At 38.7% G+C, this 23,619-nt stretch overlaps 3 protein-coding genes across 3 annotated transcripts; 2 read left to right on the top strand and 1 right to left on the bottom strand.

The window, feature by feature from the left end:
• Positions 1 to 1,258: 1,258 nt before the first annotated feature.
• Positions 1,259 to 8,054, bottom strand: LOC122535701 (kelch-like protein 10). Its single transcript, XM_043667450.1, has 8 exons — positions 7,662 to 8,054; positions 6,941 to 7,278; positions 6,409 to 6,740; positions 6,099 to 6,286; positions 5,321 to 5,532; positions 3,572 to 3,907; positions 2,637 to 2,756; positions 1,259 to 1,460 (listed from the first exon to the last, which is right to left on the bottom strand). Exons 1-8 carry the CDS (start codon positions 7,886 to 7,888, stop codon positions 1,285 to 1,287), a joined length of 1,929 nt encoding a protein of 642 aa, XP_043523385.1. The 5' UTR covers positions 7,889 to 8,054; the 3' UTR covers positions 1,259 to 1,284.
• Positions 8,055 to 8,807: 753 nt separating this feature from the next.
• LOC122535703 (15-hydroxyprostaglandin dehydrogenase [NAD(+)]-like) lies at positions 8,808 to 18,656 on the top strand. Its single transcript, XM_043667452.1, has 7 exons — positions 8,808 to 9,040; positions 12,818 to 12,938; positions 13,494 to 13,617; positions 13,782 to 13,888; positions 13,965 to 14,138; positions 14,403 to 14,557; positions 15,601 to 18,656. Exons 2-7 carry the CDS (start codon positions 12,846 to 12,848, stop codon positions 15,713 to 15,715), a joined length of 768 nt encoding a protein of 255 aa, XP_043523387.1. The 5' UTR covers positions 8,808 to 9,040; positions 12,818 to 12,845; the 3' UTR covers positions 15,716 to 18,656.
• LOC122535700 lies at positions 16,274 to 21,275 on the top strand. The gene is made up of 8 exons (XM_043667449.1): positions 16,274 to 16,298; positions 19,360 to 19,508; positions 19,747 to 19,873; positions 19,947 to 20,050; positions 20,115 to 20,291; positions 20,366 to 20,511; positions 20,648 to 20,810; positions 20,906 to 21,275. Exons 1-8 carry the CDS (start codon positions 16,274 to 16,276, stop codon positions 21,041 to 21,043), a joined length of 1,029 nt encoding a protein of 342 aa, XP_043523384.1. The 3' UTR covers positions 21,044 to 21,275.
• Positions 21,276 to 23,619: the final 2,344 nt, after the last annotated feature.

Here is a 23,619-nt window from a genome sequence, read left to right as displayed (position 1 = left end):
TGTGTATGAATTCTCTGTGTTTTGTTCTTTTTTTTTTTTTAATCTTTCTATGAAATTGAAATTAACGTTTGCTCGATGTAAACTTAGAGGTTTAAATTTCTAATATTTTCTTTGCAGGTCCTTCTCCCGAATGATCAAATTTTAGATACTTCAGATTTCTTTCGCGGATTAATAAATAGAAACGCTCTTGTTGTTGTGGTTGGTGTATTTTTATTCGATTAAAATAACAGACCAAAGCACATCAGAGTCTCGATCAAAAAGGGAAAGACAATGCGTTACTTTGAGAGATACACGTGCAGGGGCGGGGAAAGATATTCGCGTCGAAAAAGAAAAAAAGATAACAATTTTGTTTAATTAATTACTCGAAAAGGTGGGCGGAGAAATAGTTGTGGTAAACGTGCGAGACAACCAGCCATGCAGGTGTATCTTCGTACTCTGAACGAGAGAAAATAATATTCAAAGTCGTAATAAAATACATAAGCTAGTCGCTAGTACGCAAATCGATAAAATCCGTAACCCTTCGCCGTGGGGAAATCTGGAAATAAAGTTTCACGAGGCTCGAGTGTCCTCTGGAGTAAAAAAAAAAAAAAATGGAAAAAAAATATACCTTACAAAAATAGCGAATTTTAAAATAAAAATTGAAAGACCTAATTGCTGTTAAAAAGCTGCGTACAACGCTTTACGCGCAAATTTGTTCCTTAACGCTAGAACTACCGAAATAATCAAAATGATCGATGATTTTTGTCGGAAATTTTGTAGATGTGGAACAGTGTATTTCTGGCGATTGAAATAATTTTTTTTAATATTAAAATGCATAAATGAAAGCTTGCCATCTCTTTCACTTTACCGTCTCTAATGGAAATTTTACATTTCAATCGGTCGTTCTAGCGTTGAAACGAGCTATAAAAACAAGATCAACTTGAAACATTCTAAACATACCTTCTAAATGTACCTTCTTTCTAGGCACCTGGTCCTAGCTATTAATTTTTTCTTTTCTTTTTTTTTTTTTTAATTATTTCATTCTTTTCTTTTTCCATTTTTATTTCGCGAATATTTGACACTCTTGTGCCGCCACAAGTATTTTCATTCATTTGCGTACGGAATGTACAAAATGTAATTCAATCAGTCTGTATACATAATTTTGTCGACACAATTTACGATAAAAATGGCGACACAAAAATCTCGCGTATTCGCGCGATGATTGTCCCGAAACGAAATATCTCCTTTTCTTTTATATAAATATTTTTTTTCTTTTTAAAATTTTGGAGGACCTGAATCGTCGAATTATCCCAGATAATTGCCGACACTTTCAGCCATCTCGTTCATAGGGCTGACATCTCTCTGAACGTGTTCGTCGAAATTAACGGTCTCCTCCTCTTCGGTAGAAATGTCTGCATTCGTTTCCACAGCGCCCTCACCGCCCCGGATGGTTTTCTGTTGACTTTCCGACGAAGCTTGGCCTAGAAAAGACAAGTTTTTCCTCTCCAGCGTGTTATCGATCTAAATTACAACCGTGCCAGTATCCTTTCGTACGTTTGCAACGTCACATTGGCACAGAATTTCACTCAGCGTATTTCAGACTATTTTAACACTAAAACTAAGCAAAATGGTCGAAATGACCAATCGATAATTTTCGTTTGTCATGTTGGATATAAAATTTCATAGACAAAAAATATTGTGCACTTTTGGAGACTCGAATAATTCTTCGTAAAATACATGAATAAAAGCTCGTGCACCCTATTTATATAAGTATTGTAAAGATTTCCTCGCCTCTGACGGGGATTTTACGCTTTTAGTCGTCGTTATGCGTTAGTTCTAGCGTTGACAACTTTCTGCGTTTATTTGAAAACTACGAGAATTAGTGATTCTAGGTAACCTTGGCCGAGATCTCGCGCCTTGCCGTGATAAGAGTATTCCCGCGCATTGGCAAGGCCGGCGATAACGCAGGCACTTAACGCACTTCGATTCAGATTCATCGGCGACGCGTCGTACCACTCGTTGCTGTCCGCGTCGTAACACTCCGCGTACGCAATCGTCGTGGAACCTTTCGGAATAAAATTGCACTTTCATTTCAAAGACCCTCGGTTAGACCACTAGCCACAAACTAAATTTTGAATGGGAAATAGGTCGCGAGAGTTTGAGTTTCTCTGTTTGCGATGTGTTTCAACGCATCGCAACGAAGAGAGAGAATTTTCGTTCTGTCATTGTTCTATTCTATCGTCTGTTATTATACATAGGATAGTCACTGAAAGGCTGATTGATATAAAACAAAGATAACTTTCACAAACACATGCTTCTTTAATATTATTCTTAATATAATTCTTTATTATCATTTATTATTTTATATTTTATTTATATATACTTTATTATTTATTATTATACATTTCATTTATATATTATTGTTGTTATTATTATTATTATTATTATTATTTTATTTTGGAGATATAATTAATGGATTTTGTTCAGTATTTTTTTTTCTATAATCGACAAAAAAAGAAAGTAAAAAAAAAGAAATAATTGAAAACAAGTTGTGACTTTTTCAAACCCTTCAGCGTTTCAGTGGCCACCCTGTATATTATATCATAATGTTTCAATGACGAAAATTCGTAGTAATAGTCTGAGTTTGTTGAGGTTACCATTGAAACCACCGACGACGAATATCATGTCGTCTAGAATGACCGTGGCGAAATTGCTGCGGGGGCTGAACATCTCCGGAACCGCGTGCCAATCCTCCGAGTTCGGATTGTAACGCTCCCCTGCGAGATCGATATATTGCAACAGGGACATTAATTTCTACGCGGCGTAAGATTTCTACGTGCAACGTGCGAACATTTTGAAAATTTTCAAAGAGGAATTTTCACAAATAGCGCGCACGTTACACGAATATTTGGAATATTTCGGAAATATCAATTACGTATTATTAGTTACGTCATTGGTTCGTTATTGGAACAAAAATAAAAAAAAAACATGGAGGATTCAGTGCAGTCGTTTTGCCTGCAATAATGTGTATCGCTATTTTTTCCCAGTTTTTACAAAACTAAAGGATACAGTTATAAAGTGTAATAAATAAATAAATATATATATATATATATATAAAATAAAATATAATAAATAATAATTAAAAAATACAATTATAAAACTGAACGATATTCTACAACTATTGTATTGAGGCTTCAAATTTCATGCGCACTAAATTACCAATATTTCGAAAAATTATTTAGACTGTTACATTACTTCGTAACAAGAAATCATGTAGCAATGAGGCACGAAAAACTTTCGTTTTTATATTTCGTGTTGGACTCGTTTTTCGCAAAAAATGTTTTTGCGTCGTTTGGCAAACGAGGAAATTAAATTCAAAAAGTTTCTCAAAGCGTTGAAACAGTAAAAAATTTTACCTTCGTGGCGAGTGGAATACAATGCAAAAAGAAAAAAGAAAAAAAAAAAAGAATTTACCCTGCCAAATTCAAACTCGAAGAACTGTAGAATTCAATTTCGACACAGATCGAAAGTATTTACTACCAAAGAACGATTTGTTGCTGATTGTAACGCGTATATATGGTATCAAAATTACCCGAGTTGAGCCTGATGATGCCGTTGAAGCCGCCCAGTGCGTAAAGGCTGTCGCGAAACGCGACCAGAGACACGCCTGATCGTGGATTGATCATCGGGTGGATGTAGGTCCACTGGTTGGACTCGACGTCGAACACCTCCGCGGAATTTAGAACCTCGCGGCCGCTGAAACCGCCGACGATGTATATCTTGTCGTGCAGGGCTGCCGCGCTCGCGTCCGATCGTTGCTGGTGCATCGGCGGTATCATTTCCCATTGATTCTTTTGCGGCTCGTATCTCTCCCCGGAGCTCATCCTGGTACGGCCGTTGTAACCACCGAGTGCGTATATCTTTCCACCTGACCAAGGAGAACGAGTCGTGTCGCTCATGCACGTGGTTCGTTTTAATAATCGAGCGTCCGAACGCGTTCGTTCGTCTATTGCTAAATAGCTGCGATGGACTCGAGGGTGCTTCGATTATATTAAATTGGATTAGACCGGAAGGTTTCTTCTTTCCGATTTCTATCATATTACGAATTTATCTCTATGTATAATAGAAATGTATCTATTTCTATTATAATAATAGATATATGTCTATTTGTACTATTATTCATATTATATTAGATATATATATATCTATTTCTATTATTATTTATATTACATTAGATATATATCTATTTCTGTTATTATTTATATTACATTAGATATATATCTATTTCTATTATTATTTATATTATATTAGATATATATCTATTTCTGTTATTATTTATATTATATTGAATATATACCTATTTCTATTATTATTTATATTATATTAGATATATATATCTATTTCTATTTTTATTTATATTACATTAGGTATATATCTATTTCTATTATTATTTATATTACATTAGATATATATCTATTTCTATTATTATTTATATTATATTAGATATATATCTATTTGTTATTATTTATATTATATTAAATATATACCTATTTCTATTATTATTTATATTATATTAGATATATATATCTATTTCTATTTTTATTTATATTACATTAGGTATATATCTATTTCTATTATTATTTATATTATATTAGATATATATCTATTTCTGTTATTATTTATATTATATTAGATATATATCTATTTCTAGTATAATAATAATAATATATATATATATATATATATATTTTTATTATAATAATAGATGTACATCTATTTCTATTTATATTACACATGTGACAAATTCTGTAACATTTCGTAATTTGGTAATATTATAAATATTTTTCAGACAGATATCTTTCAGATATCAATTGGGTTGCAAACAAGACACTGTTGAGACTCATTAATTATCATTTTCATTTGACCATTGTCATTGTCAATTAATTAATTCATCGATAAACCACACTGTTATGTAGTGTTGTGACGCTGCAAATAGAATTCAACAATGAAAATTAACATCGTCGATGTTGCAACGCTCGACGAAATAAAAAGACGGTTAACGTGAAAACAAGCATTGAAAACATGTGAAGTATAAAAGTATAAAAGTGAAAATAAAGCAAATGAGAGACAAAATAAAACAAATGATAAACAATAAAATCCGATTAGATTACAAACTTCGAAATTAAATTAATTTCGTTGGAAACTATCGTTCGTCCTCTTGACGCCCACGTTTGTCGATGAACTGGGAAGAACGTGCAAAGGTTATAAGCCTGGATGGGAACAATCCGAGTGTCGTTGCAAGTGTAAGTTCATCGTCCTGAAAGACGGTGGAGAAACTAACCGTGGGTGCAAACGCTGACGTAACACCTCGCGTGATGCATGCAGGCCCGTTCACGCCATTCCCTCGTTACCGGATCGAAGCACCTGACCGTGCTGAAGTGCTGGTTACCGTCGAACCCGCCGATCATGTAGATCAAATTGTTCAACGTGCACAGGCCGTGGTAGGATCTCGGCGTGGCGTCCGTGCTCACTGATAGAAACCATCTGTCAACTCTGGAGTTCACATTACACACGAATCCTGTGTGAGTCTCGGGCCGGTCCACGACGATGTTATACTTTTTTCGTCCCGCGGATATCAACGAGATATACGAGAGGAACAATTTATTATAGCGTCATCCGTGAGTAATCAATTATTCTGCATTTGTTGGAGACTGCATCGCGTCTAAAAAAAAAAAAAAAAAAAAAAAAACTGTCCTCTTTCCAAACAGTTTGCAAATGCAGTTGTTGTTATTACTCAACTGTTCTCCAAGTATAAAAAAAAAAAAATAGTCTCTACGATCGATGCAGAATCAACGAGCAAGTGAAGCTCCGTAAACAAAAATTAATTACTCGTGGCTACACCTGATATTTGCCTCGAGACGTTCGAGAACACATCGGTCGATGATTATCTTTCGGCGAACGTAATGAAACTACTATCCGGACGAATGGACGATTGTGTATGCAATTTGCGATCTGTTTTGTTCGCCGAGTTTCGCTTGTCGCGACGAATGAAATTCCAGCGTGACGAATGAAAGCTAGCGTTTCGCGGGAAAGCTTTTCTGAGGAAAAGTGAGCGGAACCTCGTGTCGTAGGTTTCTACGAAATTCGTTGGAGAACCGGCGCTCCATCCGCCGATCGCGAACAGGATCTCGTAGGGGATACGAGGCTTGGCCAGTGGATTGTTCAAATCGATCTCGCCGCTGCCCGGAAGCTTCGCTTCCTGCTCTTTCAGGTACTGATTAGCGGGAGCTAGCACTTGCTGGCAGGACTTGAAACGACGGAGAATGATAATGAAAATGTGTGAGAAGCGACAATAAGAGACGAAGATTCCTTTCGTGGGATTCGAAGGAACGAATGGATCGTTCGATCGATCGAGCGGGGAGCACTCACCTCGTCCTCCTCGACGATCTTCCACGTGAGGACATTGTTCGTGAAGAAGTTGTAGTTCATCAAACCGTAGCGCACACACTTCAACAGCCCGGGTAAATACGGCCTCTTTTCTTCGACGTTGTGCTCGAGCCAGGTTTTAATGGCCTCGAAAACTATTTCCTCGTTTTTAACGTTCAGCTCGTCGTCGCACAGAATCGCTTTGAGCTCCTTGCTCGTCAGCTCTTCGAATTCAGGGCTCTCCTGCAGTATCCGCTTAAAGTGATGGCAAATGTATTTCCGGCCCTTCTCTTCCAGGTCGCGGCAGAAATAGTGGCGGGCGAAGTTGAAGATGCCTGCCGGGTGCGGTGGAAATTTCTCAGTAAATTGATTCCGTGTCGAAGAAGAAAGAAAAAACGAGAAATATTCAACGCGCTTCTGGTGGGAAGCTCGAGACGTGAAAAAAAAAAGATCTTCGCGCGACGATTTTACCGGGGAGGTTAACGTTGTTGGCTGGAAATGAACGAAGAGAAATGTCGTTTAAATGTCTATTAACCCAAGCAATTCTCCGGCCGAAGTTCCTGCAGAAGGAACTGACAGCAGAGTTGAACGACACCGAGCACCTCGAACTGATCGGCCAATGGTAACAGCTGCTCGACGTTGTCGGCGTTCACGTTGCACGTGCCGGTGTAGGCGTAGTCGAGGATCAGGCTGAAAATTCGCCCAGGCACCGACTCGATCGCCACCTCCGTGATCTCCGTTTTCCCGACTTTCAGGCTGTTGGTGAAAAGCGCTTTGAAGTAAGGGCTGACCGCGGACAAAATGGCCCGATGCACCGGGAAAACCTGGCCCGTGGCGCATCTTATCGCACCGTCGCACAGCTGCTGGTTCGCTCTGAAATCAATCGCCGCGCGTGTTTTCAGAAAGGACATCGAGGAGAAGAAAATCACTCGACGAGAATTTTCTAAATTTGACTAAAATTACCGAAATGGCCAATGCGTTAATATTTTATACAAATAGTAGACTTGTGATTACAGTTTGCTATTTTTTTTTTCTTATTCCCTTCTATCCTTGATAGAAATCCTGTGCCGACAGACACATAAATTCGACACTAAAACATCGAACAAACAAAGAAAGAAAAAGAACAGAAAATAATCGAAACGTTCAACGAGAAATGTCACGAGCGTTTATCTAGCTAATGAAAACATCCTACGAGAGCGTACGGTGATGGAAAGAGCGAAGGGTGCCAGCTGGTAGGGGGGAGGGAATGGACAAACCTAAGCTCGGACCAGACCACGGGGAACTCAACGAGGGCGTAATTGGATGGCAGACACATGCACTTCCTTATTTTGGCCGGCTGCTTTCTGACGCAGTGCCTCAGCTTGGTAGCGGAAACGGCGGCCCGCGACATCAGGCTGCGTGACAGCTTCTTAAGCTTGATCCTTCCGCGGCCGTCCATCGCCTCGCGGACCAGCCACGCGATCCCCGCGTCGCTGGCCACCATGTGACCCGACCTTACCACCGCGTACCGCGACACCTTCCTCTTCTTCTTCGTCCACCGCTCTGTATTCGTTATGGTTAGCGATGCGAGCCCCGGCAAACCGGAGAGTCGCGGCCATGACAGAGGAACACCGACTTCACCGTTCAACTGATCGAGATCGGCCCGTCCACCTCTCGATTCTCGGCCACGTTCGCGAGACTCGCCTCTCGTTTCTTTCGTCGGTGTGTCTCTTTGGAAAATTGCTCGATTTTTCATCGTGTTACGATGAATATAGTCTATATGTAGGGGCGAATCTGCAACGTGCGACTCCCCGAACGCTCGATTAACCCCTTGCACGCAGCCCTGAACGAGGGACGTGGCGTACGAAATAGTAGTAGGGTGTAACGATCGTGCAATCTGGCTGTTACCAGACTTGGTTATTCCAATTTGCCTTTCAAAAATCCAACGCACGTCCATTCTGAACGAAAGCTTCTGAAAGCTTCTGAAAGCAGCTTGAGAAATCATCCTCTTCGGAGCAGACAACATTTCATGTTCGACGCGCCTAAAATCATTCTTTTCTTCTTTTTTTTTTTTTTTTTTTTTTTAAGGAAAGTGAGTGGAGAAGAAGAAACGGTGGCCGTGGGTCAGGTGTGGCGACAGGGCGGGGTCGTTGCCGATATATCGGGCCAGGTACCGTGGCCTCGAAACAAAAAGCCACCACGGTCGAAGGTTAAGGGCTTTGCGAGGGCGAGGGCGAGGACGCAGGCAAAGATAGAGAGAAAGCGAGAGAACGAGAAAGCATGTGCGTGCATGAGTGCGTGGTGGCGGCGGCGGCGGCGGCGGCTCACGTAAAAGTCACGTGGCAGGCGACCGCCGCCAATCAATATCGAGGCAGTGTCGGGTGTGTGCGTTCGCTGGGAGGGCGAGTGAAAGCCGGCGGAGCTGAGAGCGAGCCAGTGCGTCCGCGGCCGTCAACCACACCTTGTCGGGGTGAACCAGCTCGCAAATAAAGAGAGAGAGAGAGAGAGAAAGAGAGAGAGAGACGCGCGCACATCCACCCCTCGAGAAGCACCCCTCGGCCGTGGTTGCCGCCGTTCCATCGGCCGTTTCGCTTTCGACGCGGTCTGCCTGTTGCGGGACGGCTGACTCGTCGAAGCAAGGATTCTCAAGTGCAAGGTACAAGGATAGTTTCGCAAAAATCCGAAGTTTTTCCCTTTTGAATGGAACCTACGGTGGCTGGGGAGTTCCTTCGAATTCCTTCGTCGTGCTTCAAGTTCCCTCGGATCACCCACGGTGGAATCGCGATGCGTTTTTAATTACACTTTCATTGAAGTTTGAACAGTGAGAATACGAGTTTTGAAATGAAAGGTTCGGTGAGACGTTTGATGATGGAGCGGTGCGTGGCAGATTATCGGGTTATTGCATTCGGAGGATAGGATTATTGCAGTTGAGGTCTCTGTTAATTTGTATTCCCTGAAAGCGAAGACTGCAAAATCGATGCATCCTGCAGTTTCGAAGGTTGGGGGTAAAAGTGAATCGTCGTCGGTGAGGGTAAAAGTGAATTTCGATTAGTCTAGTTTTCTAGTTCAAAGTCGTTGGAGTTGGAAATGTAGATACAGTTGTAAAAATGGAGAGTCGAGGTTGCATTTCTTCCCTTTCTCAAGATGCAAATCCTAGTAATACGTGTCTCTTTGTTATTCGTTTAGAGTACAACTTTATACAATAATAATTTCGCAAAATTTTCAATTGTGAAGTTTGATTAAAAATCGTTCACAGTATCGTGAACATTCATTTTTTGGATTTTCAGAAATCTCGAAGTATTTAGAAATCCAGGAAAAATCGTGCATTAAATATTTATAAATTGAAGAAGATACTTAAAAGAAGAGTGTAGAAACATTCGCTTAGTTAGTGCTGAATAACGAGTAAAAAGAACGTATTTTCCAAAATTTTTCCCGCAATATGTTTACGAGGAGCAAGCAACATTATTTCACCACGATGTACGCATCACGCTCGTAAAGGTCAATTTCGCAAAATCCAATTCGAGTTGACTGATCAATTTCCTTTTCCGAGTGATGGAGAAAACGTTCGCGAAATGTGTAACAAACGTACAATTTAAAGTGTATGTTTCGAGTTGAAAATTGAAATGCCGCATTATCTGCGGTTCCACGAATGCGTATCTCTTCTCCTTCTCTTTTATCTTATCGCCTTAACATTCTGTTAGAATGATAGGAGCTAACATTTCCAGTGCTTCGTTCATTAAATTCGTTAGATCGTTACGCGGCAAAGTATACGGCAGAAAATAAAAATCCCCCCGTGCACATTTTATCACTCTTGTCGCGCAAAGCTATTTATCCTAGTCAAGCTTCTTGTCCGATCCCCTCGTTATTATATCATATCAAGAAGAACAAAGAACTCCCCAAATTTCGCTCGTTGTATCACGAAATTTCACAGTGATCGCATTTACAGTGTTCTTGCAGTAAATTTGCAAGTGTCCGAATGCCTCTACACGCGCGCCGTGGATAAAAGAACAGTGGGTGGCGGGAGGGGTCGAGAGGGGAGAGGAGAGAGAGAGACTTAATGGTGGTCGAGTGTTTTCGAGGAGATAGGCGTAGGTGAAAGTGGAGAGGAGATGCGTGCCAGGCTCTGTCGGCGGTTCTCCAGAGCCGGATATCGAGCGATCGAGCTCCTCGTGAATTTTTTAGATCGGACCTTTTTGATGCTCACCGAGCGAAAACCCGGTGTTCGTAGGTTTATCTACGGTTGGCAGGCACACACGAGCTGGCTCGTGTCACGGCCGTCTGCAATATTAAACGAAGCCGCGTGATGCTCGTGTTTCTCTCTTTCTCTGTCGCGCGTGCACGCGAAAGAGAGACGGTTGATTCAGAGAGGGTGTGTTTGGGGATGCGTTTGAAATCCTCCACTCCGTCCGCGTGAAATTCCTCTTCCTACATCCGCTCTCTTCCTTCGTTTTTTTTTTTTTTTTTTCTTCTTTTCTATCACTCCGTTCCATTCCTACCATTCTGCTTTGCCTGTTTATTTTGCGTTAGGCGTTTTCCTTTTACCTCGTACTCTTTTCTCGCGCGCTCGCACGGCGGAAAGTCAGCCGCTGAATTTTTCGTGCGGATATTTCGAGATCCGCTTTTTTTCTTGGTTTTTTTTCTTACGAAGGTTCAAAGTTCCACGATAGTGGAAGTTTGTTTCACTCAGTCATAAATATTCTTTCGATACTCTGGCAGTTTAATGAGACGCGAGTTGCACCTTTTCTGCATTCTGTTTGAGGCTCTCGACGAATTTTCGTGTTTCGCGGTTCATAAGAAAGAGCTGTAGTTGACACAATGTATTTATTTCCATTGTGTAAATTACAGAGAGAGGATAACATCTCTGATTCACGGGAAAGGAACCAAATGATTTTTGCGTTTGAAGTTTGCTTGAAAGAATCATTAAAATTACGACCATGTTACTGAATTGATCTTCACGATTGATCACAGTGAAATCTCCAATTCGAGCCTCTAACGTCTACTAATCTAATTACACTCGTACTGTTCGCGTGACGAGTGTCAAGTTTCAAATATTTTAAAATGCAGATGATACGAGTGAACGTTTGAAGAATACAAAGTGTAGAATTATACAGGGCGATTCACGAGTAACTTGCAATAGATTATGCGTCTAACGAACAATTGTTTGATACAAAAGGTGCGTGATTTTCAAGGTCGTCTTTATTTCCTTTTAATTAGACGAGATATTTTTCTCGCCATAAATCGAAAGAATATTAATTTCCAAGTAGAAAAGTATTTGTCCTAACTCTAATAGTTAAGGAGATACTTTATGAACGTTAATATGTGGCAAACAATTTTCATCTTCGAGAAATTATCGTAAAATATCTTCTTAACTATTAGGTTCAGGAGCAATTTGATACTTTTCTTTTTTTACTTGGAATTTAATATTCTCTCGATTTGTGTGTGGTCCAGTTGGAAAGAATAAAGACGACCTTGAAAATTTCGAAATCCTCAAACAATTGATACGCCATATTTTTCTTCCCTTAAAACCATACAACTTTTGTATTGCACAATTTTTCATTAGACGAGTAATTTAAAAATTGCTTCACGTGTGAATCACCCTGTATATTCGATCCTTTGAAATATCGAATTCGTCGAATCCTACTGTGATTCTCGAGGAATTCTCAAAAATCAAAATCTGTTAATTTAATTTAACCTTCCTTTTCGAAGCGCTGGACATCACAGTTTTTTGGAGGGGAAAGAAAAAAGAAAAAAGAAAAAAATATCTAAACGTCGCGTGATCGATCATTACGAACGGCGTGGTTTCGTCGTGCAGCGGGGTTCGATAGACGGCATGACGGGAGTCTGGCGTCGAAGCGTGTGTGGTAAACTCGTACGAAGCGGATTCAGTGAGTCACGGCGGCTTTATTTCCGAACGAGCATCCCCCCATCGCCGGGAAGTCGAGTACGAAATACAGTAGTTATAACGAGGATGGTGAAAATTCGATTTCGCCCGTGCGGCGACCGGTCACACGTCGCAGCAGACCGGAAGTCGTTTGCGAAATCCGATCCGGTTCCTACGAATTTCCTTGCAAAATGTTCGATTGTTCGGAGGAAGATTATATTCGTGATTATTCAGAGAGAATAATTGCTTAGACACTAGCTAATACAGTTTTTATCAATTAAAACCAAACGTGACACAATAAATTAAAAGAAATAATAAAATTAATTTAAAAATAATAAATAATAATAAATAATAATAAATAAAAATAATAAATAATAATAAATAAAAATAATAAATAATAATAAATAAATATAATAAATAATAATAAATATAAAAAAAATAAAATCACTTTTTTACGTAAACGAATGTCGGCTCAAATAATTTCTGCCAATGCGAAAGATTCACTTTCATGAAAAAAAAAAAATCGAGGATATCACGTTTTTTCATTTACAGACGGACAATTGACAAGGGTCTGTGGAAGATGGACGTGAAAGGGCGAGTTGCCCTGGTGACGGGCGCCGCTTCCGGTATTGGTAAATCCTGTGCCGTGGAATTATTGAATGAAGGCGCGATGGTGAGTGAAAAAAAGGGAAAAAAGCAAGTAAAATTCAATCAATCTAGAAAGCAGTGTTTTCCCAGCCAGTGCAAAAATTCCGAATGTACAAATAGTTAGCAAAGTCGAGTCGATGCGCGACGATGTACCAGCGTCGGGAAAGAAACTCGTGAAAGAAAATTTCACATCGCTAAATCCTCCTCGTTAAAGGAAAGTTACGATATTATACTTACGCTGTAGCTAATAAAAAGGCTGTATTAATAGAGGGATAAGAAGAAGAGGCGCTATAGTCGCGAAATCTCCTTAAGGATGTAACCTTGATTTAGTATATCGTCCCCTTGGACGTTTCGGCGCTTCGTGCCTAAAAATATCGCGCGTATATTTAGACGACTCCTCGACGAAAGAGCTTTATCTCAGCTTCTCTCGGCTGACTCCTACGGAATAATAATTTTAACGTTGACAACAGCGACGACTCGTTTTATCGTGCGTTACGTGTAAACAAGATAGTACCTTTGCAACTTGTCTCGCGCAATTCGAGATTTCGTTCGAGAATTGACGTGACTTTAATTTACGCAGGTGTCTATATGCGACATAAACACAGTGGAGGGTGAGAAATTGGCGGAAACGTTGTCCACGGAGTACGGGAAAGATCGCGTGATCTTCTGCCAGTGTGATGTCACGGACTATTCGCAATTTGAGGGTAAAGATTCCTGTAAAAGTACAAAAACAACTATTCTGAATCAAAACTCTAAAACTGTCCAGTATCCGTAACGTAATGAAAATACAGTCATAATGATAATAATTGTCGATTAAATTCAATAATGTAAATTTAATTTCCACGTACGTTCGATCTCAATCTCGCAGAATCGTTTCAAACGACATTCGCGACGTTCGGCCACATCGATATCGTTGTTAACAACGCTGGGATCATGAACGACCGGTTTTGGGAGCTCGAGGTGGACATCAACGTGGTGAGCATTTGTTAAACTGTTCCCTTCAAACTGAAGAACCGCGCGTGAATAATTTCTTTTGTGGAAATTATCGCAGAACGGCGTGATCCGTGGAACTCTGCTCGCTCAGCGGTATATGGGGACGGACAGGGGCGGCCAGGGCGGAATAGTGGTTAATATTGGAAGCAACGTCAGCATCAACCCTTACGCCAGTGTTCCAATTTACTCGGCCACCAAGGCGGCAATCGTCAATTTCACCAGAGCCTTCGGGGTAAGTAAAGCCGGCGTTTTTCTTGTTTCGTAATAATCGATGAGAGAGAAAAAAAAAGAAAAAAAAAATGACAAATCTGTGAGGTGGGAAATCGTCGAAATACGTAAATATTTCCGCGAAAACAGAAAAACTTTCGTTCTCCGCGAGATTCGAGCTCTCTGCGAAATCTGACCCTTTTTTTTTTTGATGAAAATTCAAATCATTCAATTTGAAATTCATTTGGGAATCGGTTTGGCGTATGTATTGTTGTTGTTTGGCCCTTAGCACCAGTATCACGTGGATCTAACCGGCGTGAAGGTGATGGCGTTGTGTCCAAGTGCGACCGATAGCAAGTTGTTGGAAGACGTCGGTAAACAGTTGCTTTGGCCCCGGTACGTAGACGCTTGGCTTCGCGACGTCGCCAGTTCAGTTCCTCAAAGGTAACGGTAATTTAAATACTATTAAATAATAAATAATAATTAATTAATATATATATATATTTAAATACTATTAAATATATAAATATTAATATATATAATATAAATATAATAAATATAATAATGTAAATATATAATTATTATTAAATATTATTAAATATTGTAAGTCGTTAGAATATTTGATAACCAAGTTGCTTCATCAAATAGAAAAATAATCGTTATACATTAACAATGTTCTCGAATAACCAACGAATTGTAATAACCTTTCTTGAAATTTTAAACATTAGGAACAATTCGTTGCTGTTGTTCAGCTGTTTCATCATGATAGAAAAATAGTCTTAAACATTAGAAATAATTCCTTGCTATCAATTGTTGCTTTTGTCAAATAGAAAAATAATCTCGCCGTGATACGTTGATATTAACAATATTCTTTCTCGAATGACAAACGAATTGTTCATTTTAATACATCTATCTTGAAACTTTAAACAATTAGAGACAATTCTTTGCTATTATTCAGTCTTTTTTTATTATATTACATTATATTATTATATAATATTGTTCTTTATTATATTTTATTTATTATATTATATTATTATATAATATTATTCTTTATTATATTTTATTTATTATATTATATTATATTATATTCTTTATTATATTACATTAACATTTATATCATGTTCTTTACGTTATTGTAATTAATACTATCATTATATATAATATATTTCATGTTATTTATAACATTCTACATTATATTAACGTAAATTTTATATCAACATTTCACGGTGAAGAATGGAATCACGCGGAAATAGCTGCTACAGCTTTATAAATACACGCACGATCGATAGCTACATGTCATACGCGATGAAAAGCACCGTAGAATTCTTCTACGATTTCTCGCAAGACTTTTCAACAAGCATCATGAACGCCAAAGTACAAAAATAACGATTCGATATTTCAAATCTCTTACAGTGGAAATTCAACGAACGAAAGCTTCAACGATCGCCTCAGACTTACGAGACGTTTCGACGTTTTTTTTATTTCAGATCGGAGCACGTGGCTAAATCATTGATCGAGATCCTAAACACAGGGAAGAGCGGAAGCGTCTGGATGGTCGAGAAGGATCAGCCACCTCACGAGATCACGTTCCCGAAAAACTAAGCCGTCGCCATCGTCCCGCGTGAATTCTTTCTCGCTTGAACGCAGACAAATGTGCCGTACCATAAGTTCTTCACCGTAACCGATACCATAAATTCACAAATCACCGAACAACGAGTCGCGCTCTCTCTCTCTCTTTTTCTTACCAACGTTTCCAGAGAAAGAGAAGAGAAAGAACTCGAGTAGAAATTTCTTGGATCTCGCTGTTAATTCGAATATCTCGCGAGAAATCATCTTCGAGGATCTAACGACAGGATCTAAGTTAGAGGAATCCATGAATCGATCGTTGAGAGAGCGTGTGATACTGCGCTCGAAGATGAAAATCAGGATTGTAACAGAGCAACATCAGACGTGTTGCCAAAGATTATGGAATACAATTTGCACGCGTCTACGTAGGTTGTTGTGCGTTCCTGTAGGTAGGTCTAGAGAGAACACAGTTGAATCTGAGGACTATGAGATAGTATTATGATTTTAACGGGATTCTCTCGAGCGTCCGTTTCCTCGAAGGAAATTCTTATGCAACGGGGCACGAAACACGATGCTAATCGCGAGGAATAAGTGATGGACGAGTCGAAAAATCAAGCACGTTTGTCGCGTAACCTACTCGTTTCGATGCAACACGAAAAGAAAAAATTCTGTGCAGATCGTTCTTTCTATCGACGATTTTCAGTTGCATCGCGTCGAGCTGCAGCAAATCGAACACGCGATTGTGACAGTTTTCGTAATTTCCGAGATCGGAGCAGTTCCTTTCCAAAAAAGTATCGTGTTTCTGAAAAGCCTGATTCGAACGAAAGCGAACGATTATTTTCATTTGATTTTCAATGTCGAAATCGAACTGCCTTGGCGATCAACGTGTCGGTCGTTGCTCCGACGATGAACTCAGTACAGTCGTGTACCGCGAATCGAAAATTAATTGGACGACGTTTCTCGATAATGACCGATGCAAGTCGGAATCGAAACGGACTGAATTTTAACGCAACTGCCACGTATTCCCAGCAAGACTCGACTACTTTGTAAGATATTTCCCCCCGAGTACTTTTTATATAATATATTTGTTATACCGCGCGACTCTGCACAACTTTGAAAGGATCTTCAGAGGACCTTTGCTTCAGATAGTTCACGTAGTACAAAAGGTGTACGATACCTTTCTCCAAATATTTCGAAAGAACGATGTCCTCAATATTTTTGTTTCTTTTTTTTTTTTTTTTCCTTAGCACGCAACTCGATTAGGTTAGATTTCACTCTAACTAGTTTAGTTTCAGACTCGAACTTTGTTCGATATTTCGTTTCTTCAACGACGAGACAAGTAAAATCATCGTGCGATCACCGGCGATTACCTGAATCGAATCACTGTAGCGTGACATTTTTAAAAAAAAAATATATATATATATACATACATATACGTAACAAAAAAATTGTGCCGTCTTTGAAAAGTCGAACAAGATTTTAATCTTTGAACTGGGAAATGTTCCCAACGACGTTCGAGAAACGTACGAGGCGTTCTTTTTTTTTTTTATGTTAGGCTTAGCGGCGACGTATAATAAGGCGAGAATAGGCGATTTAAAGAGAATCTCGAGGAGCAAATAAATAATCGATACCTCAAGTACGTTTAGACTGTCCAGTTTGTAATTTCTCGAACGAGAGCAATTCGTGGGATTTCGGAGAATTGCGGGCGAATTTATTGTTAATAGATCGACCGCGGTACCTTTCTCGAAATTACCGTAACTAATAACTTTTTGAACTTTCTACCTTGTACCTTTTTTAACAGACAGAGTTCGATCGTAGATCGTCTCGATATCGTCCAAGTCCGTTGTTTTAACACGAGAGAGAAACACTCCGGGAAAGTATTCAAATTTATTCCATCCGCGTATTACAATCTGTTTTACGTGTAATCAACTGCGACTGTTTTATGAGAATTCGACGAGCTGCTCTTTCGTAATCGTTATTTCCATAATGTAATCACGAAGTAAAACCAAACTGGTGGAAACGTTTACGATACAAATCGTTTGCCTAATCAGTGTGTGGAATTTTCATTTTTTAGCGGAAGTTTCGACTGCTGATTATTTGAAATCAGGACGTAGGAAACTGCAATTGATTGTAATTCCCGCAAGCGGCTAAGATTTCACTTATACAGAAGGTTGATAAAGATTGTACGTTCGTGCAGATCCAGCCAGCGGCGGCAACGAAACGAAACTGTTTTTCAAAAAAAAAAAAAAAAAAAAAAAAAAGAAAAAAAACGATCAAGGTTAGAAGTCGATTGAAGCCCAAGAACCGGAGTCATAACCGTGCGCGTAACTTTTTATACGAATATTTTCAATACGGAGGGAACGACCAATGTTTAGATTCACGGTGAAATCGAGGCCTAAGCTCGGTGTATTTGACGTACAAGTAACAATTGTATCTTCGATCGAACGTCCTTAACAATATATCTCTCTCTCTCTCTCTTCCCCCTCTTTCTCATGTCACGATTAATATCTTTTCGGAACGATTATACTCTGCTCGAAATTAAACGATCGTTCAGCGTGTATATACGTATGTATGTGTGTGTATGTATGTGTGTGTGTGTGTATGTATGTATGTATGTATGTCTAACGTACTTAACAATTCACTGTTAGCACATTTCCGATCGCGTGAACGATTTCTCGAAATTATATCGATCGCTCCGAGGAAAGTGAATCTTGGATGACTGACAGATTCCTGGAAGATTATGGTCGTTACATGCGAATTGCTACATAACGTATTACGATGCGGCGCGGGAGATGATTCGCAGGACATCCGGTCGAAGGTCAACCAAGCACATTTGTAATTTGTAACATTGCGTAATTTTAATCGACGGCACGATCGAATAGCTAGTGGAAATTGTTGGTTTTGTTATAAATATCATTTGCTCGGTATGTATGTTGCAAGCCTAGCCAATAAAAATGCATAGCTTTTTTTACAAAAAGGAAAAAGGAAAAAAAGAAACAGCTGTTCAACCTGGTACCAAAAATTGAAGAATTATCGTAATTCCATCCGGCTTGGTAAGTGATTAATTCGCGTTCGAATGAAAAACTCGTACATTTATGTTAATCAGTTTCTTTGCATCGAGAAAAAGTAACAGTAAAAAGTAACTCGTGGTACATAAATTGCCAGTCAATGTGGAAACGCCTTTAAAGGAGGCGAACCGACAAAACAAACGTTAGCGTGTGGATTTTTTTTTTTTTTCTCTCTCTCTCTGACACACACGCGAAATGTAACCTCGTCAATTCGAATTTTCTAAATTCTCGTTTCGCTCGGCTGGCGTCGAAGATCCTTCGTGCTCGACGTTTTACTCAACCTAAACGTTACGATAAAAAGCTCGCGGACACGTTTAAAGATCTCGGCATGCGATCGCTCTTCTTCGATCTTTTGAAGAGGAGTTCAAGGTGAGCTTGAATCTGATACCTTCCGTCGTATTCCTTTTCCTTATTGTTAGTTTCCTCACCGATCGCAGATGCCCCGTTCTGTCATTTCAGAACTCTGTGGAAGATCGGACGGTGTCGATTTCACGCGACTCCGATGGCGCGTCGAAAACGTGGCAAGAGCAAAGACGACGACGTGTCCTGGTGGATTTCACTACTAACAGCTTGCAAAAATGACAATCTTTCCTTTTTTTTTTTTTTTTTAAGTTTTAAAAAAACAAAACTTTAATGGGAATTTCAGTGACGAACCATCTAAACCGATTCTGGATCCTTCTTGCAAGAACGCTCTGGTGATTGGTGGATCCGATGGTTTCGGCTTCGCGGCGGCTGATCATCTCTTGTGCAAAGGAGCACGTGTTAGTGCTTATCAATATAGATGATCTTTGATCTAGAAAATCCTATGAATGGCATATTTACAATCCTAATGATCGTTACGAAATGAACAAAGTTGAATTGATGAAAAATAAAATTAATGAGTAAATTGCAACGACTACTTGTCAATGCAAATCAATCACTTTTATAGATATAATTGCCATCCATCCACGACTTGACAGAAATTCAAAGATTAACCTCTGGAAAATTCCATTATTGCAGACTGTTATAATCGCTGACGACAATCCCGATCAAGGACAAATCGCAGTGGAAAGATTGCGCGACAGCCACGGGAATAGCCGCGCAGAATTCGTTCATTACGACGTGAAAAGTGATTGCCACGTCCAAGGTAAATTAATAAACACGGCGGGAAACGAGCGTAAAGCAGAAATGTCGAGGAAGTTTATGACTCGTTAATGTAGCTGGTTTGGATCGCGCTCTCTGCAAGCTGGAAACCATTCACATTCTTTTCAACGATCTCGACAAAGAACGACGGCCGTCTACGTGCCCGATCTCGTCGAAGGAAGTTCGTAAAGAATCAGAATTAATTAACTGTACGCGTGAATGATACAAATGCACACAATTTACAGAACAGCGTGGTGAGAACGATTCGAGTGGGTCTGAAGCTTCTCGGGAGAGATCAAGGTGGCACTGGCGGGATAATAGTAAACTGCGCGAGCATTTTTGGCTTCATGGGATGGCCTGACGATCCGTTTCCGGTTTACTGCAAGAAGGAGCCAGCTATTGAAGTGACGCGAGATTACGCGGTAGCTACACGCACACTACGCGCTCAATTATCGACGAAACGTTAAATAATGATGTATTTTATTCCGTAACGAAGAGAGAACATAAAGGAGACGAAACGGGTGTTCGTGTGGTGGCCATTTGTCCAACGAACAAACTCTTCGCCGACATAGGCCTGCCGGATTTTCCAGAGCCTATACCGAATAAACGGACATGCGAGATGCCAGCCTGTATGCCAAAGTCGTGAGTTGTTACAAATTTTTATTGCTCGTTCGACGTTGTTACGATCGTTCGTATTGCAATTTTTATTATCGCCGTCGTGAGACTATTTACTCTGAGATTCATATTCTGTAAATAAATCAGTCGAACGTGCATGCAGGAAGCATCAGATTGGAACTGCTTTGAGCTACGTGTTAGCCTGGGCAAAAAGCGGTAGCACGTGGATCGTAGAACCAGCAGTAAGCGTCCATCAACTTCCTCGGTTGATTCGCTTCCCGGAGAAGGAAGGTGAAAAGGTCGATCCTAAGGTCTACGAAGCACGAGTAAAGTCAATCCCTTGTTGATTTTTCATTTCAACCATATCTTCTACACATTCCCGATCAAAAGTAAAGATCAAGGAACTCGATGCGAATTTCAGCCTTGCCCAGTGAAAATAGAAAATAGACCTTGCGTCGATCGACCTGCAGCGTGTACACCCACGGAGAAGGAAACGTGTGTAAAGAAGAAGAAGAAGAAGAAGAAGAAAGGTGAAGGTGACGATGGTCAACCAGACTAGGAAACAATCCAACTTAACTGGATTGTAAATGATGTTAACAATTTAGAAAATTGCACGTTGCAGCAACTGCTACGGCTGCTTGACAAATTTTAGGAAAATTCCTGAATACTTAGAATACTTTCTCTTTACTTTCGTAATCTGCCTTCGAGAACGAAGATTAAAGTCGAGATGCATATTTTTGAAAATAGTAACTGATAAAAACTATAAACAATCGCTACTTTGTTTTTAATATCAAATGATATCTCGTATACGAAATGATAAACTATAAACAATCGCTACTTTGTTTTTAATACTAAATGATATCTGGTATACTAAATGATTACGTAATGGACACTTTTAACGATACTGTTTGCTCGCTCAATAAGAGTAGAAATTTAACCGTCAGAGGATAAAATCTAACTGTCACTCTCACGATTGAAGAAACATGCAATTATGAAACGTGCAAAATATGAATATGAAATAATTAGAACGCAGATAAATACGCCCTCGAGATTAAGATTATTGGCAATTATCTACATGCAATAAATCGTTCGTACATCTCGCGCATTATATTACATAAATTAGTACACGTGTGTCTCTCGTCACTTATGAATCATCCATAATTAAATTAAAATATATTTCATGTCTGTAATGTATTGCCAATGAAGAACACGTTCTTACTATCGTTTCTCTCTGCAAATGCAAAACTGTCATTTCTATAAACTGTCAACAATAGTCGCGAGATTGTTTGACAGTTTGATCGATATAAGGATTTATGACAACTACGTAAGTAGTTGTAAGATCATACGATATTAAAATTGTTTTATGTTTATTTCTATAATAGCTAAACGTTTTTCGTCTGGAACTTTACATTCTTCTGCATCAAGTTTTATTTTCTAATTAACTCTTCAAAAGCCAAACGATTGACTCCAACAGAAGCCAACTTTTTGTTTCAAAATTGATTAATTGTCAAATCATCGTTGCAGACCGAAGTTACATGCACGACTTTTCACAGTCACTGATTTCATTGGATAGCAAAATGACGATAAAGCTGCCCTTCTGATTCCACGTTTTTTTTTTTTTTTTTTTCGATTTATGCTTCAACGAAATATGCCACCAATAGATAATTACCAGCACTTTAGCGGTGAAAGAAATTTTGAAAGACGCGCAATTCCTTGATCTCTGCATAATATAATTAATATTGAATTGAATAATCAATTCAATAAACTCGATTCAGCATAAATATAATAACTAGAAATTACACAATTATTATACACTCATTTGTTTATGTAGGAGAATTATGGACAGAATTGGCATTCGTATCATGCTCTGACTGTACAAACAAGCAGAAGTTAAAAATTGTTGTTTGCTACGAGATAGAAAAAATACTTGATAATTCAGTCTCGAATTTTTTTGAAATCTGTTAAAACGTGCAGCCATAAACGTTTCAGCAAATGCGACTATTACATTCAAGCTGAATCTAAAAAAGAATATATGTATAGAGATAATCTTTCAACAAACGCAAAACAATTGATTGTGATTATTCATATTACGAATGAACTTTTCTGAAATAAATAATGTGTACGTAATAGACAATCTTATTACATACATATTAAATAATATATATAATATAAATAAATTCAATTATAATATATAATATATAATAATAAATAAATTTAATATAAAACAATTATATATATATATATATATATGTATGCATATATGTATGCATATTAGATCGTTCTGTTTTATTAAAAATATTAAAAGAGAGATAAAGTCTGCGCAAGAGAGACAATGTCTCTGCGACATTCTTAGTATTTCAATTGAAGTTGAATTTCTCAGTATTTAATTTTTATTTTAATTTGTTATTTTCACGGACCAGGGTCCGTGAGTAAAGCGATGATCTAGTTCACCGAGAAGAAAAGGAAATGGCGATGCGTGTGTCGCGGACAATCCCAATCCAATCTTATCTCGTCAAAGTTCCTAAATTTAATAATTTAGTTGAGCATTCTTTTGCACGCTTGGCTGTATCACAATTACGAAATTCATTATCATAAATAGTCTAAATTTTCTTTGACCTTTAAATTAATCTGTACCGATGAGTACATTTCACAACTGATAGTGGCTATATTAACGTATGATCGCGAATCACTCTGAACAGAGACGTGTGAGTCACGTTCGTAGGCCGTCTAAATTAAAACTTTATGAATTATTTATTATTTATTATAAATGAATATTTGAAATATTCTTATAAACGCGCCCATGATCTGCGAGATGCACGATAAATACGATAAATAATTAGTTAAATCTTCATTGTCTCAATATTAATCAATCATAATTGTCACATCAATGTTATGTCAATATTAATCTAACACTGTTGTTAGATTAATCTCGAAGTCCAATATAAAGAAAAATCGAAACAATTACGAAATTATCGAGCCAACGTACAATTAATTTTTTATCTTTCTATAATTCACATAATCAGTTCCAGTATTAATGAATATAAAAAGAGAAAACGATTTCGACGTGATTCGATGCGTGCGAACTTACACACAATGAAGAGAGTTAAACGCACTCTTTATTGTACTCTGTATTGT

Source organism: Frieseomelitta varia, unplaced genomic scaffold (genome assembly GCF_011392965.1).
Source record: "Frieseomelitta varia isolate USP_RPSP 00005682 unplaced genomic scaffold, Fvar_1.2 scaffold_755, whole genome shotgun sequence".
Lineage (NCBI taxonomy): Eukaryota > Metazoa > Arthropoda > Insecta > Hymenoptera > Apidae > Frieseomelitta > Frieseomelitta varia.
This window is presented reverse-complemented; position numbering and strand designations above follow the sequence as displayed.

Bases quoted from the DNA above. Each gene is read 5' to 3' on its own strand.
- LOC122535701 (XM_043667450.1), bottom strand. From the start codon at position 7,888: ATGGTGGCCAGCGACGCGGGGATCGCGTGGCTGGTCCGCGAGGCGATG. The intron at 6,741-6,940 runs GTTAATAGACAT...CGCACCCGGCAG, and splicing joins TCGGCCGGAGAATTGCTTGG to GCATCTTCAACTTCGCCCGC. The intron at 3,908-5,320 runs GTTAGTTTCTCC...CTCCTTGGTCAG, and splicing joins CGTCAGCGTTTGCACCCACG to GTGGAAAGATATACGCACTC.
- LOC122535703 (XM_043667452.1), top strand. From the start codon at position 12,846: ATGGACGTGAAAGGGCGAGTTGCCCTGGTGACGGGCGCCGCTTCCGGT. The intron at 12,939-13,493 runs GTGAGTGAAAAA...TAATTTACGCAG, and splicing joins TATTGAATGAAGGCGCGATG to GTGTCTATATGCGACATAAA. The intron at 14,558-15,600 runs GTAACGGTAATT...TTTTTATTTCAG, and splicing joins GCCAGTTCAGTTCCTCAAAG to ATCGGAGCACGTGGCTAAAT.
- LOC122535700 (XM_043667449.1), top strand. From the start codon at position 16,274: ATGGACGAGTCGAAAAATCAAGCAC. The intron at 19,509-19,746 runs GTTAGTGCTTAT...CCATTATTGCAG, and splicing joins TCTTGTGCAAAGGAGCACGT to ACTGTTATAATCGCTGACGA. The intron at 20,512-20,647 runs GTGAGTTGTTAC...ACGTGCATGCAG, and splicing joins CCAGCCTGTATGCCAAAGTC to GAAGCATCAGATTGGAACTG.